We start from the raw sequence: 20,369 nt of genomic DNA, 5'->3' as shown, positions 1-20,369 counted from the left end.
ATGCCACGGGGCGAGCTGAAGATGGCGGCGCTCTGGTTCTCAGGGAGATGTTGGTCTCAGCTGCAGAGGCGCCGTTTCGTTTACCTCTTACAGCCGGTCTGCTCAGCTTACATTCTGAGGAGCTCCGCGTGCCGCTTTGACAAGAGGAGCGATCAGGTGAGCAGCATTGGAGGGCGGTAGGAATGTGAAAGACTGTCGGTCGGTCAGTCAGTCATTGAGCGAGGCTGGAGGCCGGCAACAGTGTCCTTTACAGGTTCCCCCCCCCCCTCCTTCCCCTCCCCACCCACCTTCCCTTCCCTTCCCCCCCCCCACCCACCTTCCCTTCCCTTCCCCCCCACCCACCTTCCCTTCCCCCCCCACCTTCCCTTCCCCCCCCACCCACCTTCCCTTCCCCCCCCCCACCCACCTTCCCTTCCCTTCCCCCCACCCACCTTCCCTTCCCTCCCCCCCCACCCACCTTCCCTTCCCTTCCCCCCCCACCCACCTTCCCTCCCCTACCCACCTTCCCTCCCCTTCCCCCCCCACCCACCTTCCCTTCCCTTCCCTCCCCCCCCCACCCACCTTCCCTCCCCCCCACCCACCTTCCCTCCCCCCCACCCACCTTCCCTCCCCTACCCACCTTCCCTCCCCTTCCCCCCCCACCCACCTTCCCTTCCCTTCCCTCCCCCCCCCACCCACCTTCCCTCCCCCCCACCCACCTTCCCTCCCCCCCACCCACCTTCCCTCCCCCACCCACCTTCCCTTCCCCCCCCACCCACCTTCCCTTCCCCCCCCACCCACCTTCCCTTCCCCCCCCACCCACCTTCCCTTCCCTTCCCTCCCCTCCCCCCCCCCCCACCCACCTTCCCTTCCCTTCCCTTCCCTCCCCCCCCACCCACCTTCCCTTCCCTTCCCACCCCTCCCCCCCCACCCACCTTCCCTTCCCTTCCCACCCACCTTCCCTTCCCTTCCCTTCTCTCTTCCCCCCCTTCCCTCCCCTTCCCTCTCCCCCCCTCCCCTTCCCTCTCCCCCCCTCCCCTTCCCTCTCCCCCCCTCCCCTTCCCTCTCCCCCCCTCCCCTTCCCTCTCCCCCCCTCCCCTTCCCTCTCCCCCCCTCCCCTTCCCTCCCCTTCCCTTCCCTTCCCTCCCCCCCCCACCTTCCCTCCCCCCCCCCCACCCACCTTCCCTTCCCTTCCCTCCCCCCCCCCCACCCACCTTCCCTTCCCTTCCCTTCCCTTCCCTTCCCTTCCCTCTCCCCCCCCCAAGTTGTTGTGCTTTTAAAGGTCAACCTTGTTTTTCTGAACGGTGTTTTTTTTTATGGAATTGCCCCTATTTCTAGTTTTATTTTGTGCTGGGAAATGTTCAGTGCTTGAAAAATCTTTGGAAAATAACTTGCTTGGGGATTATTCTAGCTAGTCTGGCCACATTGCTTTGTTGTTAACTGAAAGCAATTTCTGGTCATTTTGCAACCTCGCTGTACCCATATTTGTCGTCATGTTTCCTTGTTCACAACTGTGACTTCAGAAATACTTCATTAGTTGTCAAAGGTTTTGAGCCTGCCACAGGTGTAAAAGAAGATATAAAATCACAAAAGAGCACGAAAACAGACCCTTCAGTCCAACTCGTCCATGCCGACTAAGTTTCCCAAGTTAAAGTAGTCTCATTTGTTGATGTTTAGCCCATGTCCCTCTGAACTTTTCCTATTCAGGTACCTGTCCAAATGTCTCTTAGATGTCGTAACTGTACCTACATCTATCATTTTCTCTGGCAGTTCATTCCACATATATGAACCACCCTCTGTGTAAACAAAAAAAAGTACTTAGAGCACTGAGCCATGGACAAAGGAGAGAGGTGTGATGGCATGGTGAATAGTCTTTAAACAGTATGGAAAGGTTGAGAGTAAACAAAGGAGGTTTTGCAATCATAAAGGTATTAAACTGGCTTTGAGCAGAACAAGGAAATTAATTAGTTATTTGTTAATAGTTAGCCATAGGGCTGAAAGTGATACCAGATTTCAAGGGAAAGGGTAGCAGATTAGTAAAATTTGGAGATAGATTAGAGGTAATTATCTTGAAGGAGGAGTTATTGGCAGTTTTAAAAAGAGAGGCAGACTGTCTCAGCAAAAGGGAACTGTAAATAACACTGATATTGGAGGGTTGGAAAAGGCTCAGCTACTTTCTGAACCTGACCTGCAATCTTTAATGATCTGTTCATGCACACCATAATTTATGGAGGTATGTGATCATAGGTTAATCGCTAATAAGGCTTCCAGGAATAGATTGACTGTTTTAGTTGAATGAAGAGGTGTGGCTTTTTTTTTAAAAAGCTACATGTGTGTTGACCTAATCTGGTGGAACATGCCTTTCTGATTCTGCTATGTCATTATTACATCACAGGTTTTTTATAATAAATCACTTAGTTAATAAGTATAATATCTAAGTGATGTTTGAGTTGGTATTGGTGAAAGTTGATTATCATTGGCAGTTGCAAGGTTAATGTTTGTGAAACATGTGTTTTTTTCCCTATATTTTGGGGTGTGGATCATCGAGTTCCCAGCATTTAGTTGGGAAGGTATCTTATGAAAATGTACTGTTTCGAAGTGCTTTTGCTCTCCATCATCTACATCCTGCTTCATCTGAAAGCAGGATGTTAGTTTTCACATGTATGCTGACATCTAACTCTATCTTAGACCACCATAATACTCTTGATTCTGCTATCACTAAATTATTAGGCTTTTGATCCAAACTCCAATATTAGATGCTTTATCATTTAAGTATTGGAAAGGCTGAAGCCCATGTTTCTGTCAAGCTCTGTTTGCTAGCTGCCAACTCCATCTCTCTCCCTTGCAACCGTCTGTGATTAAACTGAGTTGATGCAACCTAGGTATCACATTTGATCTCAATGACTTCTGATTTCATTCATGACATCACTAAGGTTGTGTATTTTCACTTCAGTAACTTTGTGTTGTCGTCTTTCATTTGTTGAAACTCTCATTCATGCCTTATAAAAACCTCGACTTAACCATTCCAATGTAACTCTGCGCTCATCTTCAACATTTGATTCTTTCAATCCAGTTCTCCAAAATTCTGCCTGTCTGTTCTTACAGCCAGGCCCTTTCCCCTGTTAGCCCTGGGCCTGCTGGCATGTTTGGCTTCCAGTCAAGCAAGGCTGGTTTTGAAGTTCTCTTCTTTGTTCTCAAATCATGGCCTTACCCCTCCCTATCTCTGTAATTTCCAGCCCCATAACCCTCAAATATATGCTCTCCACTAACTGTGGATGTTTTTTAAATTGTTCTTTAGAAGGCTTTAGCCCCAAAATGTTTCATTCCTCACAGCACGCCATCTTTCACTCCTGCTTTCAGACACCCTTTAAGACCTACCTGTTTAATTAAGCTGTTGGTTGTATGCCCTGAGATCTCCTTTTGGTTGGTTGGTTGATACTTTTTTTTGTAAATATTTTTGCAATTTTTTTTAACTTTACAAACATATAAAATTATTGAAAAATACAATCAATAACAAATGTCAGTATACCCTATAATAACAAATACCCTATAATACAAAACAAACTCTAAAACTGTGCCAAACAACACCAAAAGAAAGAAAAGCAATAAAAAAACACAAAATACAGAACAGTTATGCTTGGTGCAAAGCTCCCAAACAAAGTGAACGGGAACATTGTATTAACTCAGGAGACTCCCTCCAGGGCCCAGGGCTCGACAAATCTAACCAACCTGGTTAGACAAACGCTCTAGATAGGATAACTGACAAATCTATATCCAAATAACTTAAGTAGGGCTGCCATGTCTTATAAAAATGGTCTGTTGTGTGGTGCACCATGTTTGTGAAAAAAAATCCAAGGGAATGTGCTCCATAATTAATTTCTGCCATCCCAGCAAGCTCGGCGGGTTCTCAGACACCCAATTCATCAGAATATTTAGACCATAAGACATAGGAGTGGAAGTAAGGCCATTCGGCCCATCGAGTCCACTCCGCCATTTAATCATGGCTGATGGGCATTTAAACTCCACTTACCCACACTCTCCCTGTAGCCCTTAATTCCTTGTGACATCAAGAATCTATCAATCTCTGCCTTGAAGACATTTAGCGTCCCGGCCTCCACTGCACTCCGCGGCAATGAATTCCACAGGCCCACCACTCTCTGGCTGAAGAAATGTCTCCACATTTCTGTTCTGAATTGACCCCCTCTAATATTAAGGCTGTGCCCACGGGTCCTAGTCTCCCCGCCTAATGGAAACAATTTCTTAGCGTCCACCCTTTCCATGCCATTTATTATCTTGTAAGTTTCTATTAGATCTCCCCTTAAATCTTCTAAACTCCAATGAATACAATCCCAGGATCCTCAGCCATTCCTTGTATGTTAGACCTATCATTCCAGGGATCATTTGTGTGAATCTCCGCTGGACACGCTCCAGTGCCAGTATGTCCCTCCTGAGGTGTGGAGCCCAAAACTGGACACAGTACTCCAAATGGGGCCTAACCAGAGCTTTATAAAGTCTCAGTAGCACAACGGTGCTTTTATATTCCAACCCTCTTGAGATAAATGACAGCATTACATTCACTTTCTTAATCACGGATTCAACCTGCATGTTTACCGTTAGAGAATCCTCGACTAGCACTCCTAGATCCCTTTGTACTTTAACCTTATGAATTTTCTCACCGTTTAGAAAATAGTCCACATCTGTATTTTTTTTTTCCAAAGTGCAAGACCTCGCACTTGCTCACATTGAATTTCATTAGCCATTTTCTGGACCACTCTTCCAAACTGTCTAGATCCTTCTGCAGCCTCCTCATTCCTCAGTACTACCTGCCTGTCCACCTGTCCACCTATCTTCATATCATCGGCAGACTTCGCTAGAACGCCCCCATCCCTTCATCCAGATCATTAATACATAACGTGAACCGCTGCGGCCCCAACACTGAACCCTGTGGGACATCACTTGTTACCGGCTGCCATTCCGAAAAAGAACCTTTTATCCCAACTCTCTGCCTTCTGTCAGACAGCCAATTCTCAGTCCATGCCAGTAGCTCACCTCGAACACCACGGGCCCTCACCTTACTCAGCAGCCTCCCGTGTGGCACCTTATCAAAGGCCTTTTGGAAGTCTAGATAGACCACATCCACTGGGTTTCCCTAGTCTAATCTACTTGTCACCTCTTCAAAGAATTCTAACAGGTTTGTCAGGCACGACCTTTTAGCTTTTCTAGCACTATCTCTTTAGTAATGGCAACCATACTCAACTCAGCCCCCTGACTTTAATCGTTGGGATATTACTCATTTCTTCCACTGTGAAGACTGACGCAAAGTACTTAAGTTCTCCAGCTATTTCCTTATCTCCCGTCACTAGGCTTTCAGCATCAGTTTGAAGTGGCCCAATGTCTACTTTTGCCTGTTATTTGTTTCTTACGTATTGAAATAAACTTTTACTATCATTTCTAATATTACTGGCTAGCCTACCTTCATATTTGATCCTCTCCTTCCTTATTTCTCTTTGTTATCCTCTGTTTGTTTTTGTAGCCTTCCCAATCTTCTGATTTCCCACTGCTCTTGGCCACTTTATAGGATCTCTCTTTTTCTTTGATACATTTCCTGACTTCCTTTGTCAGCTATGGGCGGCACTGTGGTTAGCACTGCTGCCTCACAGCGCCAGAGACCTGGGTTCAATTCCCGACTCAGGCGACTGACTGTGTGGAGTTTGCACGTTCTCCCTGTGTTTCCTCCCACAGTCCAAAAATGTGCGGTTCAGGTGAATTGGCCACGCTAAATTGCCCGTAGTGTTAGGTAAGGGGTAAATGTAGGGGTATGGGTGGGTTGTGCTTCGGCAGGTCGGTGTGGACTTGTTGGGCCGAAGGGCCTGTTTCCACACTGAGTAATCTAATCTATGGCTGTCTAATCCCTCCCCGGATAATCTTTCTTTTCTTGGGAATGAACCTCTGTACCGTGTCCTCAATTATACCCACAAACTCCTGCCATTTTTGCTCTGCTGTCTTCCCCACTAGGCTCTGCTTCCAGTCGATTTTCGTCAGTTTCTCTCTCATGCCCTCATAATTACCTTTGTTTAACTGTAACACTATTACATCTGATTTTGCCTTCTCTCTTTCAAACTGCAGACTGAACTCTACCATATTATGATCGTTGCTTCCTAAGTGTTCCCTTACTTTAAGATCTTTTATAAAGTCTGGTTCATTACAAAGCACTAGGTCCAGAATAGCCTGCTCCCTTCTGGGCTCCATGACAAGCTGTTCCAAAATGCCATCCTGTAAGCATTCCAAGAATTCCCTTTCTTTGGATCCACTGGCAACACTATTTACACAGTCCACCTGCAGATTGAAGTCCCCCATGATCACTGTGACCTTTCCTTTCTGACATGCCTTCTCTATTTCCCAGTACATGTTGCGCCCCTGGTCCTGACCACTGTCAGGAGGTCTGTACATAACTCCCATTATGTTTTTTTTTGCCTTTGTGGTTCCTCGGTTCCACCCACACAGACTTCTCATCATCTGACTGTCATTCAGTGCCATAGATTTAATTTTATTCTTAACTAACAAGGCCACCCTGCCTCCTCTGCCTACCTTCTTGTCTTTTTGATAAGTTGTAAATCCTTGGATGTTTAACTGCCAGTACTGAACCCCCTGCAACCATGTCTCTGTGATGCCTACCACATCATAATCATTCACGATGATCTGTGCCATTAGTTCATCTACTTTGTTGCGAATGCTATGAGCATTCAGGTGAAGTGCCTTAATGCTAACATTCTTATCATTTAGAGATATTGCAAGTCATAAGATGTCCTAAGTTATCCTTCCTTTTTGTTGCATTCCTAATCTGCCTCAAGGTTAAATCCACCTGCATACATGCTATCCTCCTGCTTATCTTTCTGTTTACCTCCACACTCCATGTCACTTTCACTCCTTTCTCCCCCCCCCCCCCCCCCCCCACAAAAACTCAGACGTTTAAAGTCCTACTGACCACCCTATTTATCCTCTTCGCTAGAACATTGGTACCAGATCAGTTCAGGTGGAGACTGTCCCAACGATACAGGTGCCCCCCCCCCCCCCGGTTCCAAAACTGATGCCAATGCCCCATGAAATGGAATCCCTCTTTCCTACACCATTCCCTTAGCCAAGTATTTACTTCCCTAATTTTCCTATCCCTATGCCAATTGGCAAGTGGCTCGGGCAGTAATCCGGAGATTATGACCCTTGAGGACCTGTACTTCAATTTCCTTCCTAGTGCTTGATAATCCCCAAACAGGTCCTCCACCCTAGCTTTGCCCATGTTGTTAGTTGTTAGTCCCAATGTGGACCACAACAACTGGATCCTCCCCTCTCACTCCAATATCCTTTCAAGCACAGTCTGCAAGAATATTAAATAGTTCCTTCTCATGCCCATCTAAAGATGGTAAATTCGGTAAACCCAAGAGGAGAGTTTTCGGGTCTACTTTGACTTCAGTCCTCAATACCCTCCCTATCTCTCCCGCCACAGCGCTCCATTAAACACAGAGCCTGTGGCATGTTCAGAAGGAATGGGTAAGAGTACCTACACTTATTTTACATTTGGGGCACTTTGAAGATGCCCCTTTTTTAAACTACGCCAGACGGTCTGGTGCCAGATGAGCCCTGTGCAGAACATTTAACTGCGTAGTGCATGTCCTATTACAGATTGAGATCTTTCGAGTATTCTCCTTTGTTTCAGTAGAGATCTTCACTCCTAGCTCTTGCTCCCAGATTTCACATAACCGGTTAATATCCTGCCAGGCCCTGCCAACCAGCAGGCATAGAGGGCACTAACCAAAAGGGTGCTTGTGGAACGTAGCAACAATCTCTCTGTATCGGGCTTATAGGGCTTAGGGAGAACCATAGTCGTCTTCTGGATGAAATCTCTTAACCTGAAAAAAACGGAAAAGATCTCAACTGGGTAACCTGCATTTGCAGCTCAGTTACTCAAAAGACATCATAACCTCCCCCTTAAACTAGCCTCCCAAACTAGAAACTCCTCTCACTGCCCATAGTTTGAACCGAGTCCATCATTTCTGGTCGGAACTCAGGCATGCCAACTATAGGTGTAAGCGGCGAAGTCTGAGATAAACAACCCTCACACTGACGCATCGCCCTCTGTGTCTAATGACAGTGATAGTGGGGTTCTGGCAGTGGTCCATAACTGTCCTCATCTTATCCATGAACAAGTTAATAAGAGGCACTTTGCTTGGGAGACCTCAATATCCAGCCATACTGAGTTTGGATCATTACCTAACCGATCGCAGACAAAGGACAGCAGGGAAGTCAATTGATACCTTCTGATGTCTGGGAAATCAGCTCCTCCCCCTCCTTGAGGCAATGCAATTTTGTAAATTTGATGAGGGGCCGCCCACGATGCCAGACAAAGGAACCAATCCACCCCATAAGTTTCCCAGCGTTGACCTGGGAAACAATATAGGGAGTAACGCATAGGATGAAGCAAACGAGGAAGAACATTCATTTTAATGAGAGATATTTGCCCCAGCCATGAAATTGGAAGCACCTCTCATCTCTGGAGATCTTGCCTAATATTGTTGAGCAAGTGAGCAAAGTTAGTCCGAAATAACAGATCAAACTTGGGCGTAATAAAAATGACGAGGTATTGGAACCCTGCCCGTGACCACTTAAAAGGGAACTTAGGGCCACTTTCAACTTCTGGCACATCCTTTTTTTTTATATAGATATTTTTATTGAAAATTTAACATTTTTTTGTAAACCTGTAAAAACTTTTTTAAAAACCCCAAGTATAAACATTGATATACAGTTAAATCTTAAATAAATAATAACCAAAATCTATCAAACAGGGAAAAAGAGATACTGAGAGGAAAAAAAAGACAAAACTACAACTAACCAAAGTGTATGACTAAATCTCTTACATTATTCAAGAAAAAAAACGACAGATAACACAGAAAGTGAGTCGTGAAATGCATGCTCGGAATGCGTTAACATCAGATCGTAACAAAACCCGTATTCGTGCGGGATTCCACTCCCTAGGGGCTATGGATCAGCCAGGGTTGTCATCTCACTTAAATAAAAGCCCTTGTTAGGATGACCGAAATATCTGTATTTGTATAATTCAAGAAGGACTGCCATATTTTATGGAATAATTCGGTTTTTTGGTGCACCAAATTTATAACAAAGTTAGGGGGAATATATTCCATAATTATTCTGTGCCAATTCGAAAGTCCATGAGGGCCCTCAGCCATCCAGTTTACCAAAATACCTTTCCTTGCACAGAAAGAGAGAATGGAAAATAATCTCTTCCCGGTCGTAATTTCAAGTGTTCTTTATCTAATAAGTGTCTCCTGTAGGAGAGCTATGTCACCCCTTTTTTTCTTGAGGTTTGATAATATTTTCTTCCTTTTGATTGGTGAATTACTCCCCTTGACATTCCAAGTGCACCATTTAATCGACTGATTAACCATAATTGTCCGGGCAAGTCCGAGACCCCTCGGGAGAAGAAACCCTATCCAAAACATCCTGAGTATAGAGCATATAAAATTTACAAAACTAAAGGCTCTTTAATACATTCAGATCAATATAATAAAAAAACTATTTCTTAGTAAAAAACATATAAAATGTATTTAAACGGAGATCTTCCCCCTTGTTCCCAGGGGGCATCACTTCCTTTCCAAAAATCCATCATAACCTCTCCCAACCAGTGCCCCACCCTTGATCCAGACACCCCATGATAGGATAAAGAAAATTCAAATATACTTCTGAGCTAAAGATAACAGTGAGTACCCTACCCCTCCTCTCCCTCCCCCCAATACCGGGATATATTTGGTAATGTTAATACCATGTATGAACATATATGACTATAAAACTGCAGTCTTAACAAATAATAATTAAATATAGTAATACAAAATAACAGGGGAAAACAACCCCACTCCTAAAGACAGAGATAAAATGGGATAAGGTAACCACCTCCTCTTCCACCCCCCCCCCCCACCTACATTAACTAGACCCCCCCGGCATAATATATATTAAAAAAGGGGGGGGGGAAATTGCTAAGTGAAGAACAAATAGATAAACCCCTCTCCCCACCCCCCTGGAGATAATATTAAACAGTAAGGTAATGAAAGGAAAAAAGGGGGTCAGCCGGGAGGAGGGGGAGAGGGCAAAACAACATCAATTAACTCTTACAATTTGTCTGAGAATCCAAAAAATTCCTTGGCCTTCTCCGGCGATCTGAAGTTATACACGGACCCTCACATCGTAGCATCGCTGGGTAGCGCAAGGACTACTGAATGTTTAAGTCCCTTAAACGCTGCTTCACTTCATCAAACACCTTCCTCTTTTGGACCAAAGCTGGGGAAAAGTCCTGGAATAACATGATCTTGGATCCTTTATAAATCATGGCTTGGGGATCTTTCCCAAGATTTCTGGAAGCTTCCAAGAGCATCTGCCTCTCCTTGTAGTCTGCAGCCGGAACAGGACTGGGCAGGGTCAACCCGGTAGGCCCATTCCACCCTTACCTGGCCTGATCCAGCCTCCAGATTTAACATCTGTAGAAGTCACTGCCCGAAGAACGCTGTAAACTGGACTTCCTCTTCCCGTTCGGGAAGGCCCAGCAAACGAGTATTTTTTCGTTATTTTCCAAGGACCAGACTCGCTGTTTGAGAGTCCAGTCCCAATCCACGGCCGATTCTGCTATGGTCTCAGAGGTCACGGCCTTTAGCTCTGCCCCTCCGACTCTGCACTCAATTTCCTTGATGTCTCGGTCGTGCTTTTGTAGCGCGGCTGAGAGAGAGTCCCATCAGCTCCGGGACTCTTCGATGAAGGCGTTGATCTTTGCATCAAGTTTGGAGATTATTTCCGTGAGACTCGCCACCGTAGGTAAGTCCCCCGGGGTGCCTGCAGATGCCTCTGCTGCAGCTAGGGAAGGTGAGGGAGGGGCTCCTGCCTGCTGAGAACTGCGGGCTCCTTTCCCCTAAGTCATTTTTACAGGAGACTAGACTGTGTTTAAATTTAGTACTGAGCAACTAATTACATTAAGTAAAAACTATTTTAAATGATTTGGTAAGTGTGGTGTGACCCACTTTGCCCAAGTTTTGGGAGGAGCACTATAGACTCAGACTTGCTGGGTCACCGCCATCTTGGATCTCCTCTGGCACATCCTGAAGCTTCCCCAAAAGCATAGCCTCTGATTTTGCAAAGTTAATCTTATATCCTGAAATAGCCCCAAATGAATTGACACATTGTATCAAATGGGGTACGGAGGTCATCAGGTTCGATAAAACAGAAGGACATCATCCGCATCAGTGTAATCTCGTGGGTCCGCGATCCCACTTCCGGAGCGGTTATGTGGACGTTCTGATGAACGGCCTCTGCCAGCGGCTCTATCACTAACGTAAACCACAACGGTGAGAGGGGGGCAGCCTTGCCGACTACCCCAACCAATCCTAAAATTCCCAGACTTCACCTTGTTTGTGATGACCGCGGCCAGAGGGTGGTGATATAAAACCTCTACCTACCTAGCAAAGACCTCACCTGACCCAAACTGTTCTAAGACATAAAAATGATACAGCCATTCCACACAGTCAAATGCTTTCTCTGCATCTAAGGAAATCATCAATTCCTGAATCGATTGTTGCTGACAAACTTGGATCAAATTCAGCAACCTTCTAATATTATTAGAAGACCTATGGCCCCTTATAAAGCCTGTCTGGTCTCCTTTAATAATACGGGGCAACACCTTCTCCAATTTCAGCACCAGGATCTTAGACAAAATCTTGAAATGTGAATTTAATAGAGAAATGGGCCTGTATGAGGCAGAATCCTCAGGAACCTTCCCCTTAAGAATTAAGGAAATATTAGCTACTCTCAAAGACGGCGGTCGGCATTCATGCATATAGAAGTGATTTGTACATATCCGATGTCGGCCCCGACAGAATCCCTATAAACTTCTTTTAAAACTCACCCGGGAGACCATCGGGTCCAGGCGCTTTCCCACTCTGAAGTTGCCTAGCTTCCTCCTGTATTTCCTGAACTGTCAGGGGGGTATTAAGGAGAGAGGCCTGTTCCAAGGTTACACCTGGGAAGTCCAAGTTCTTTAAAAAGGTCTCCATTTTAGCCCTCCCGTCTTCGCAACCCTCAGACCGATACAATTCAGAGGAAAAGCTCCGAAAAGCCTCATGTTTAGCATCGTATGTAAGGACCCCGGCGCTGTCCCTGATTGCAGTAATGGATTGGGGAGCAGGCTTTTTTCTAGTCAGGTACGCTAAATACTTCCCTGGCCTATCCCCACATTTGAACAACCTTTGTCTCACAAAAGCAAATTTGTTCTTTTGTGTTTTGTGTCAGGATTGACTTTAAGGCAGCTCGGAGGGCTGTGATCCGCTGTAGCTTAGTCACCGAAGGCCGCGCAAAATGTGCCGCCTCAGCGACTTTCAACCACGTCTCAAGTAGGCGCTGCTGTTCCTTTTTCTGTTGTTTCCAGCTAGCTTCCCCTAAGCAAAGGCCTTAGCAGTGTCCCACAGCATAGACGGGCTACTAGCCGTGCCTGAGTTGATAGTCAAGAATTCCTGAAACTCCTTCAAAAAGTATTCCACAAATTTGGAACTCTTAAGGAGAAAAGGATCCAAATGCCAGTGGCGCAAACCTAGCCCTTCACTTTTGGCCTTGACCTCCAAATATACTGGTGCGTGATCAGAGATAGCTATATTCCCAATTTTACAACCCATTATTGAATCCAGAAGGGCCGAGGGAGCCAGAAAGAAGTCAATCCTCACGTGACATTTGTGTGGGTTTGATAAAAGGTGGAGTCCCTGCCGGTAGGGTGAAGACATCTCCAAATATCCACCAGCCCCAACTCCTCGCATAAGTCAACCACCTGCTTGGCCTGCGAAGAAATAGTTGGGGGCCCACAAGGCATCCTGTCCACTGTCGGATTTCAAAAGGCAATTAAAATCCCCCCCAATAGTAGTGTGCCGTGTTCCAAAAGCCCTAATCAAAAATTTGAGGGATGCGCCGGAGGACAGTAGACGTGTAAAATGCCATATTCCTCCCCATGTATCAGGGCTTTAAGTATCACAAACTGTCTCTGCTCATCGTTCACCTGCTCTAATAATGTGAACAGCAGATTTTTCTGGATAAGTACTGCCACTCCCCTACTTTTAGTAGTAAAGGATGAAAAGAATACCTGGTCATAACCTTCCTGTTGTAATTTCAGGTGTTCCCCATCATCAAAATGGGTTTCCTGCAACAAAGCAATATCACCCCTTTCCCTCTTAAGGCTAGAAAGGACTTTTTTCCTTTTAACAGGTGAATGACTTTCCTTAATGTTCCATGTGCACGATTTAATAAGACACTTAGCCATACCCCCTTTCAGAGACCCTTGAACCTGTCGGAGGGCGAACCCGAATTACAAAACACCTGAGCATAAGTAAATAAAGACTCCTAGAAACAAAAAACTATATATACAAAAACTACTCTATTGATATCTCGAGGAATTAAGGGCTATGGGGAGAATGCGGGTAAGTGGAGTTGAAATGTCCATCAGCCATGATTGAATGGCGGAGTGGACTCGATGGGCCGAATGGCCTTACTTCTTCTCCTGTGTCTTATGGTCTTATAACTATAAACATAAACAACTATTATTACCAAGGTTGGTACTGTTTAAAAAGCCTCTGTGAAGCAGCTTAGGGCATATTAGTAAAAGCATTAAGTAAATATTTCATTTTGCTTTCGTTGTCTTTTGAATTGCTTAAAGGATTGCTAACCAGCAGAAAACAGAATTGGGATAAATGGGTCTTTTTTCAGATTGGCAAGTTGTAACTAGAAGAGTGCCACAACTATTTATGAATATTATGAATATATTATTGACTTAGAAGCAAAGATAGAAGGTACAATGGCCAGCTTTGCAGAAGACATGAAAATAAATGGTAAAGTGAGTTGCAGTGAAGAAATGAGAACTTTACAAATGTGCATAGCTAGGTTAGGTGGACAGGTCAAAATTTTCAGATGGAGCTTAATGCAGATAAATGTAAGATTTATTCACCTTGGTCACAAGAATATAAAGGCAACTTATCTAACTTCAAAAGTGCTTCACTGCAGAGGGATCAGAGTGTCCTTGTGCATGAATCACAGAAAACTAGTATGCAAGTATAGCAGGTAGTAACAAAGGCATTAAATGACTGCACCTGGAGTATAGTGTATAGATTTTATCCCTTTGAGCGATTTTGCATTGGAGGCGATTCCAAGGAGTTTCACTAGATTAATTTCAGTGGAAACTGGTTTGTCTTTGAAGAGAGATTGAGTAGTTTAGAAGAATGAGAGGAGATCTAATAGAGGTATGTAAAATGCAAGGAGATTGACAGTAGACATAGAAAGGATGGTTTCCTTATGTAGGATAATGTAGAATGAGAGGACGTCCTTTTAGGGTAAGAGGTAGCAGGTTTAAAACAGACGAGGAAAAATTACTTCTCTCAAAGTGTCAGGAATCTGTGAGATTCTCTACTCCGGTATGATGAATGCTGGAGCATTGAGCAAGTATGAGGTGATAGACAGATTTTTAATTAGTAGTATGTTGAAGAGGAATGAAAAGTGGGCAGGAAAGTGTTGAGGCTGAGGATCAGCTTGATCATATTTAATGATAGAACAGTCTTGAGGGCTGAATTGTCTATTCCTGCTCCTGGTTTTTATGAATTTTCAAATTATATGGTTGATATTACTCTACTATCTCTGGTAGTTTGCTATGTGTAGATTGGCTGCAACATTTCCTACAGTCTTACAGTGAAAACACTTCAAAAGTACGTTAATGCCTGTAAGTGCTTTGATATGTTTGGTAGTTGTATAAATTGCTACATGAATGCAAGTCTTTAATTTCATTTTTATTTTCCTATCCTGTTTTTCTATTAATCCCCCCTATTTGTTGGCAAGCTAATGTTTCCTGTGCAAATAAACGGCATGTGGGAAATTTTAGTTTAATCAGATGGCAATCCGTCTGTCTGATCATTTTGTAAGAGGTGTGAAATTTTAATGTGAAAATTGAGAGCTTTATGAAAACTACTGTGGTGTCTATGCTTGTATATGTTTGGAGGGCAGTTTGTTTCTGGAAGAAAACTGGCTATAATTAAATACAATGGTAATAACCGGGAAAATGTTTGAAATGATCGGATCAGGCAGTATACATGAAGAGAAAATGTTAATATTTCAGGCTGATCTGTCATTAGAACACAAGGGTGATCACTTGTGACAAACTGGCATTCCTAGCTATCCAACTTCTCTACTTGAAGTCTACTGCCAAATTGAATTAAAGTGAAATTCAAAATAATTCTAGAAGAGGAAGGTTAGGTAGGAGTGCAGCCAGTTTTGAACATTCACTAAATGTACAACTAGCCGCAATTGGTCAGATATTTTAAACTGTCACAGTTGCCTTAGTGTGGCAGATGAATCAATTCCACGAACTGCTTATAGCTGGTAAGGTAGTCATGGAGATGTACAGCATGGAAACAAACCCTTTGGTCCAATCTGTCCATGCCGACCAGATATCCCAACCCAATCTAGTCCCACCTACCAACACCCGGCCCATATCCCTGCAAACCCTTCCTATTCAAATACCCACCCAAATGCCTCTGAAATGTTGCAATTGTACCAGCCTCCACCACTTCCTCTGGCAGCTCATTCCATAAATGTACCACCCTGTGTGTGAAAAAGTTGCCCATAGGTCTCTTTTATATCTTTCCCCTCTCACCCTAAACCTATGTCCTCTAGTTCTGGACTCTCCGAACCCAGGGAAAAGACTTTGCCTATTTACCCTATCCGTGCCCCTCATCATTTTGTAAACCTCTATAAGGTCACTCCTCAGCTGATGCTCCAGGGAAAACAGCCCCAGCCTCTCCCTATAGCTCAAATCCTCCAACCCTGGCAACATCCTTGTAAGTCTTTTCTGAATCCTTTCAAGTTTCACAACATCTTTCTGATAGGAAGGAGACCAGAATTGCACGCAATATTCCAACAGTGGCCTAACCAATGTCCTGTACAGCCGCAACATGACCTCCCAACACCTGTACTCTGACCAATAAAGGAAAGTACACTAAACGCTGCCTTCACTATCCAATCTACCCGCAACTCCACTTTCAAGGAGCTATGAACCTGCACTCCAAGGTCTCTTTGTTCAGCACACTCCATAGAACCTTACCACTAAGTATATACGTCCTGCTAGGATGGTCTTCTGCACTGCAGTGGTATTTGGAACCTCCTTTTTCTGTGGCTTAACTCAACAATTTAGAGATTAACATAACATCACAAACCTCAGTATTATATGGTAGTTGCTATGCACAAAACGTTTTGTCTTATTGAACACTTCAAAATAACATTGCCCGTTTAAAAGCCCCGTTCTTACCTTTTTGAACAGCTGATGGTCGAAATAATCAGTCAATCCCATAGCAGTCATAGATCTCAATGGCTAAAGTTTTGAGCTGACTGTTCCATCACGATGATTCCAAACATTGGAAAGCAATTTTATTGTAAAGCTCTTTTTAATTCCAGTATCAAACATTGCAATCAGATTTGTTTAAAAATGTTCTATTTCAGTTTTCCATCAGCACAACATTAATAAATTCAAACTTCCAACAAAGTCACAATTTTGTTTTGATTTAGTGCACTCTTTTTTGTATAGACTAGGATATATTTTAGCTTCTGACCACAGCTAAGAATCCATAGAGAACCCTATATTTGGTGCTTGCATTGCTGCCATCACTGAAGATTCATAATTCCCATCAGATTGAGTTTTAGGTATTAGGAGAATTATTGATCCCTACTGTTTTTTTTCAATTGCCATTCGATTATATGATTCAGTAGATATTTCTGTAATGTTTTGATATCAGCTGGAAAATTGGGGGGGGTGGGGTTTGGGTGGGAGTGGAAGCGAGAGAGAGATTATGCACTTTGGTAGGAATAACAGCACTGAATATTATTTAATTTGTGAAATGTAGCGGCACGGTATGATTTGGGGTTGCTGTTTATGAATCACAAGCTATCATCTAAGTTCAACAGATAATAGGGAAGACAAATGGACTTTTGGCCTTTATATGAAAAATAGGGAAGTCCTGCTGAAGCTATGCAAGGTTGCTGGAATAGTGTGAATAGATTTTCATCCCTTTTCTAATGCTGACATTAGCAAAGGTTCATTAGGTTAACTCATGGTATGGGGAGGAGAGGTTGATGCCTGCACTAAGTGGAGTTTAGAAGAATGAGGTTAAGGTTGTCAGGCTCAACAGAGTCGATGGAGCTAGGTTGTTTTTCATTTATGGGAGAGTCTACAAGCACAGGGCATAATCCGAGTCAGAGTTTGTACATTTAAGATAGTCATACAGCACAAAACAAACCCTTTGGTCCAACTCATTCGCGCCGACCAGATATCCCAATCTGACCCCATTTGCCAGCATTTGGCCCAGACCTTTCTACCTATTCATGCACCCATCCAAATGTGTTTAAAATGCTGTAATTGTACCTGCCTCCACCACTTCCTCTGGCAGTCCATTCTACGCAGGCTATGCTCTGTGTGAAAAGGTTACCCATCAGGTCCTTTTTAAATCTTTCCACTCACTGTCAGTCTATGCCCTCTAGCTTTGGATTCCCCACCCCAGGAAAAAGAACTTGGCTATTCACCCTATCCAGGCCGCTCATGATTTTTATAAATCTTTATAAGGTCATCCTTGAATCTCCAGTGCTCCAGGGGGACAAAAAACCTTAGTTACAGGGACAGGCTGAATAAGCTCAAACCTTCCAGTCCTAGTGTCGTCCCGTTTCCATATCGGTCAAAGCAAACGCTGAGACACATTATGGCTCTACCTTTTTTACCTTCATTCCGAGCCCTGGAGAGAGTGTGATACACAAGGACATGAGTTCTAGGTCTTCCCTTGAACAGCAGATTCTTAGGGAATTATATAGTCAATGACAGGGAGCAACGTCTTTATTGATTGGGTAACCGTTACAATCAGTGAGCCTCAACAGTAACAGTTAAGTCATCTGGCATTACACAATAGATGTTCCTCACCTCGTTAACTGGCATTGAACAATAGATGTTCTTCACCTCGTTAAACCACTACCCTTGCATCCAGCACCTCATTATTTACTGCAAGTTCTTATCTGGTCAGAGTCATGCTGGCTGAGCCTTTGTCGCGCAACCCTAATCTTAATTCTTTCTCTACCTGCTCATACACATTCTCACCAGCAACATCCTTGTAAATCTTTTCTGTGTGGGATTTCTTCTGAATAGTGAAATTCTTGACACAAAACTGTTGAAACTAGGTTCTGCAGAATATTCAAGGCTGAGAGAGCTTTCTTCAAGAGGGAATTGAGGGTTATGGAATAAGGCAGGAAAGTGGAGTTGAGTATAACCAGAGCAGTCATGATCTCATTGAATGGCAGAATATACTTGAGGTGTTAAAGGGTGAATTTGTTCTGCTGACATGTAAGAAATTGAATGTCCATGGGAGGGGCGGTGGTTTCTGCCTTGCAGGCAGCATGTGACTATCTAATCATAGTGTAAATGCTGCAGTTTGAGGAATAACTTAATCTCCCTCTGTTTTAAGGAGGAGCTGAGTCTCTCGCTCTCTTCTCTCCCCTTTCTCTCGCCCCCCCCCCTCGTCTCTCTCTCTCTCGCCCCCCCCGTCTCTCTCTCTCGCCCCCCCCGTCTCTCTCTCTCGCCCCCCCCGTCTCTCTCTCTCTCGCCCCCCCCGTCTCTCTCTCTCGCCCCTCCGTCTCTCTATCTCCCCCCTCGTCTCTCTCTCTCTCTCTCTCTCGCTCCCCCCTTGCCCGTCTCTCTCTCTCGCCCCCCCCGTCTCTCTCTCTCGCCCCTCCGTCTCTCTCTATCTCCCCCCTCGTCTCTCTCTCTCTCTTGCTCCCCCCTTGCCCGTCTCTCTCTCTCGCCCCCCCCATCTGTGTCTCTCTCGCCCCCCCCGTCTGTCTCTCTCTCGCCCCCCCCGTCTGTCTCTCTCTCGCCCCCCCCGTCTGTCTCTCTCTCGCCCCCCCCGTCTCTCTCTCTCGCCCCCCCCGTCTCTCTCTCTCGCCCCCCCGTCTCTCTCTCTCGCCCCTCCGTCTCTCTATCTCCCCCCTCGTCTCTCTCTCTCTCTCTCTCTCTCGCTCCCCCCTTGCCCGTCTCTCTCTCTCGCCCCCCCCGTCTCTCTCTCGCCCCTCCGTCTCTCTCTATCTCCCCCCTCGTCTCTCTCTCTCTCTTGCTCCCCCCTTGCCCGTCTCTCTCTCTCGCCCCCCCCGTCTGTCTCTCTCTCGCCCCCCCGTCTGTCTCTCTCTCGCCCCCCCCCGTCTGTCTCTCTCTCGCCCCCCCCGTCTGTCTCTCTCTCGCCCCCCCGTCTGTCTCTCTCTCGCCCCCCCCGTCTGTCTCTCTCTCGCCCCCCCGTCTGTCTCTCTCTCGCCCCCCCGTCTGTCTCTCTCTCGCCCCCCCCCGTCTGTCTCTCTCTCGCCCCCCCCCCCGTCTGTCTCTCTCTCGCCCCCCCCTCGTCTGTCTCTCTCTCGCCCCCCCCTCGTCTGTCTCTCTCTCGCCCCCCCGTCTGTCTCTCTCTCGCCCCCCCCGTCTGTCTCTCTCTCGCCCCCCCCGTCTGTCTCTCTCTCGCCCCCCCCGTCTGTCTCTCTCTCGCCCCCCCCGTCTGTCTCTCTCTCGCCCCCCCCGTCTGTCTCTCTCTCGCCCCCCCCGTCTGTCTCTCTCTCGCCCCCCCCGTCTGTCTCTCTCTCGCCCCCCCCCCGTCTGTCTCTCTCTCGCCCCCCCCCCGTCTGTCTCTCTCTCGCCCCCCCCCTCGTCTGTCTCTCTCTCGCCCCCCCCTCGTCTGTCTCTCTCTCGCCCCCCCCCGTCTGTCTCTCTCTCGTGCCCCCCCCGTCTGTCTCTCTCTCTCTCGCTCCCCCCGTCTCGCTCTCTCTCTCGCCCTCCACCTCGTCTCTCTCTCTCTCTCTCCCTCTCTCTCTCTCTCTGTCTCTCGCCCCCCCCCCGTCTCTGTCTCTCGCCCCCCCCCTTTATCTTCAATGTCCAATAAACTCAAGTTATATTTCATTCTTCTTCATTAAATTTCATGTTCCATTATGACAGTTAGGTTCTTGATAAGAATTCGATCTGTTAAGGAAAGACTTGCATTTCTGTAGCACCTTTTCTGACAATTTGATGTCTCCGAGTACTTTACAGCTGATGAAGTATGTTAGGAATAATCACTGTTATTATGAAGATATACATCGGCCAAATTGCCCACAGCAAATTCCCACAAAGTAAAAACTAGCTAGCTTTATATTTTATGTTGATTTTAAGGATAAACATTGGTTTGGACATATTAACATCCCTTCTGTTATTTGAAACAATGCCATGGGATTTTTTTTACATCTACATGGCACATAGAACCTTGGTT

The 20,369-nt window shown here is 45.5% G+C and overlaps 1 protein-coding gene across 1 annotated transcript in view; it reads left to right on the top strand.

Annotated features, from left to right (window-relative positions):
• The window catches only part of abcb7 (ATP-binding cassette, sub-family B (MDR/TAP), member 7), a 97,143-nt gene continuing 76,774 nt past the window's right edge, over nucleotides 1-20,369 (top strand). Inside the window, exon 1 of the mRNA XM_060832468.1 lies at nucleotides 1-156. Coding sequence (XP_060688451.1) covers nucleotides 1-156 — 156 coding nt within the window. The remainder of the gene's footprint in view (nucleotides 157-20,369) is intronic.

Source organism: Hemiscyllium ocellatum, chromosome 11, assembly GCF_020745735.1.
Source record: "Hemiscyllium ocellatum isolate sHemOce1 chromosome 11, sHemOce1.pat.X.cur, whole genome shotgun sequence".
Taxonomy (NCBI): Eukaryota; Metazoa; Chordata; class Chondrichthyes; order Orectolobiformes; family Hemiscylliidae; genus Hemiscyllium; species Hemiscyllium ocellatum.
The sequence above is the reverse complement of the archived record's forward strand: the minus strand, read 5'-3'. Positions and strand labels throughout refer to the sequence as shown.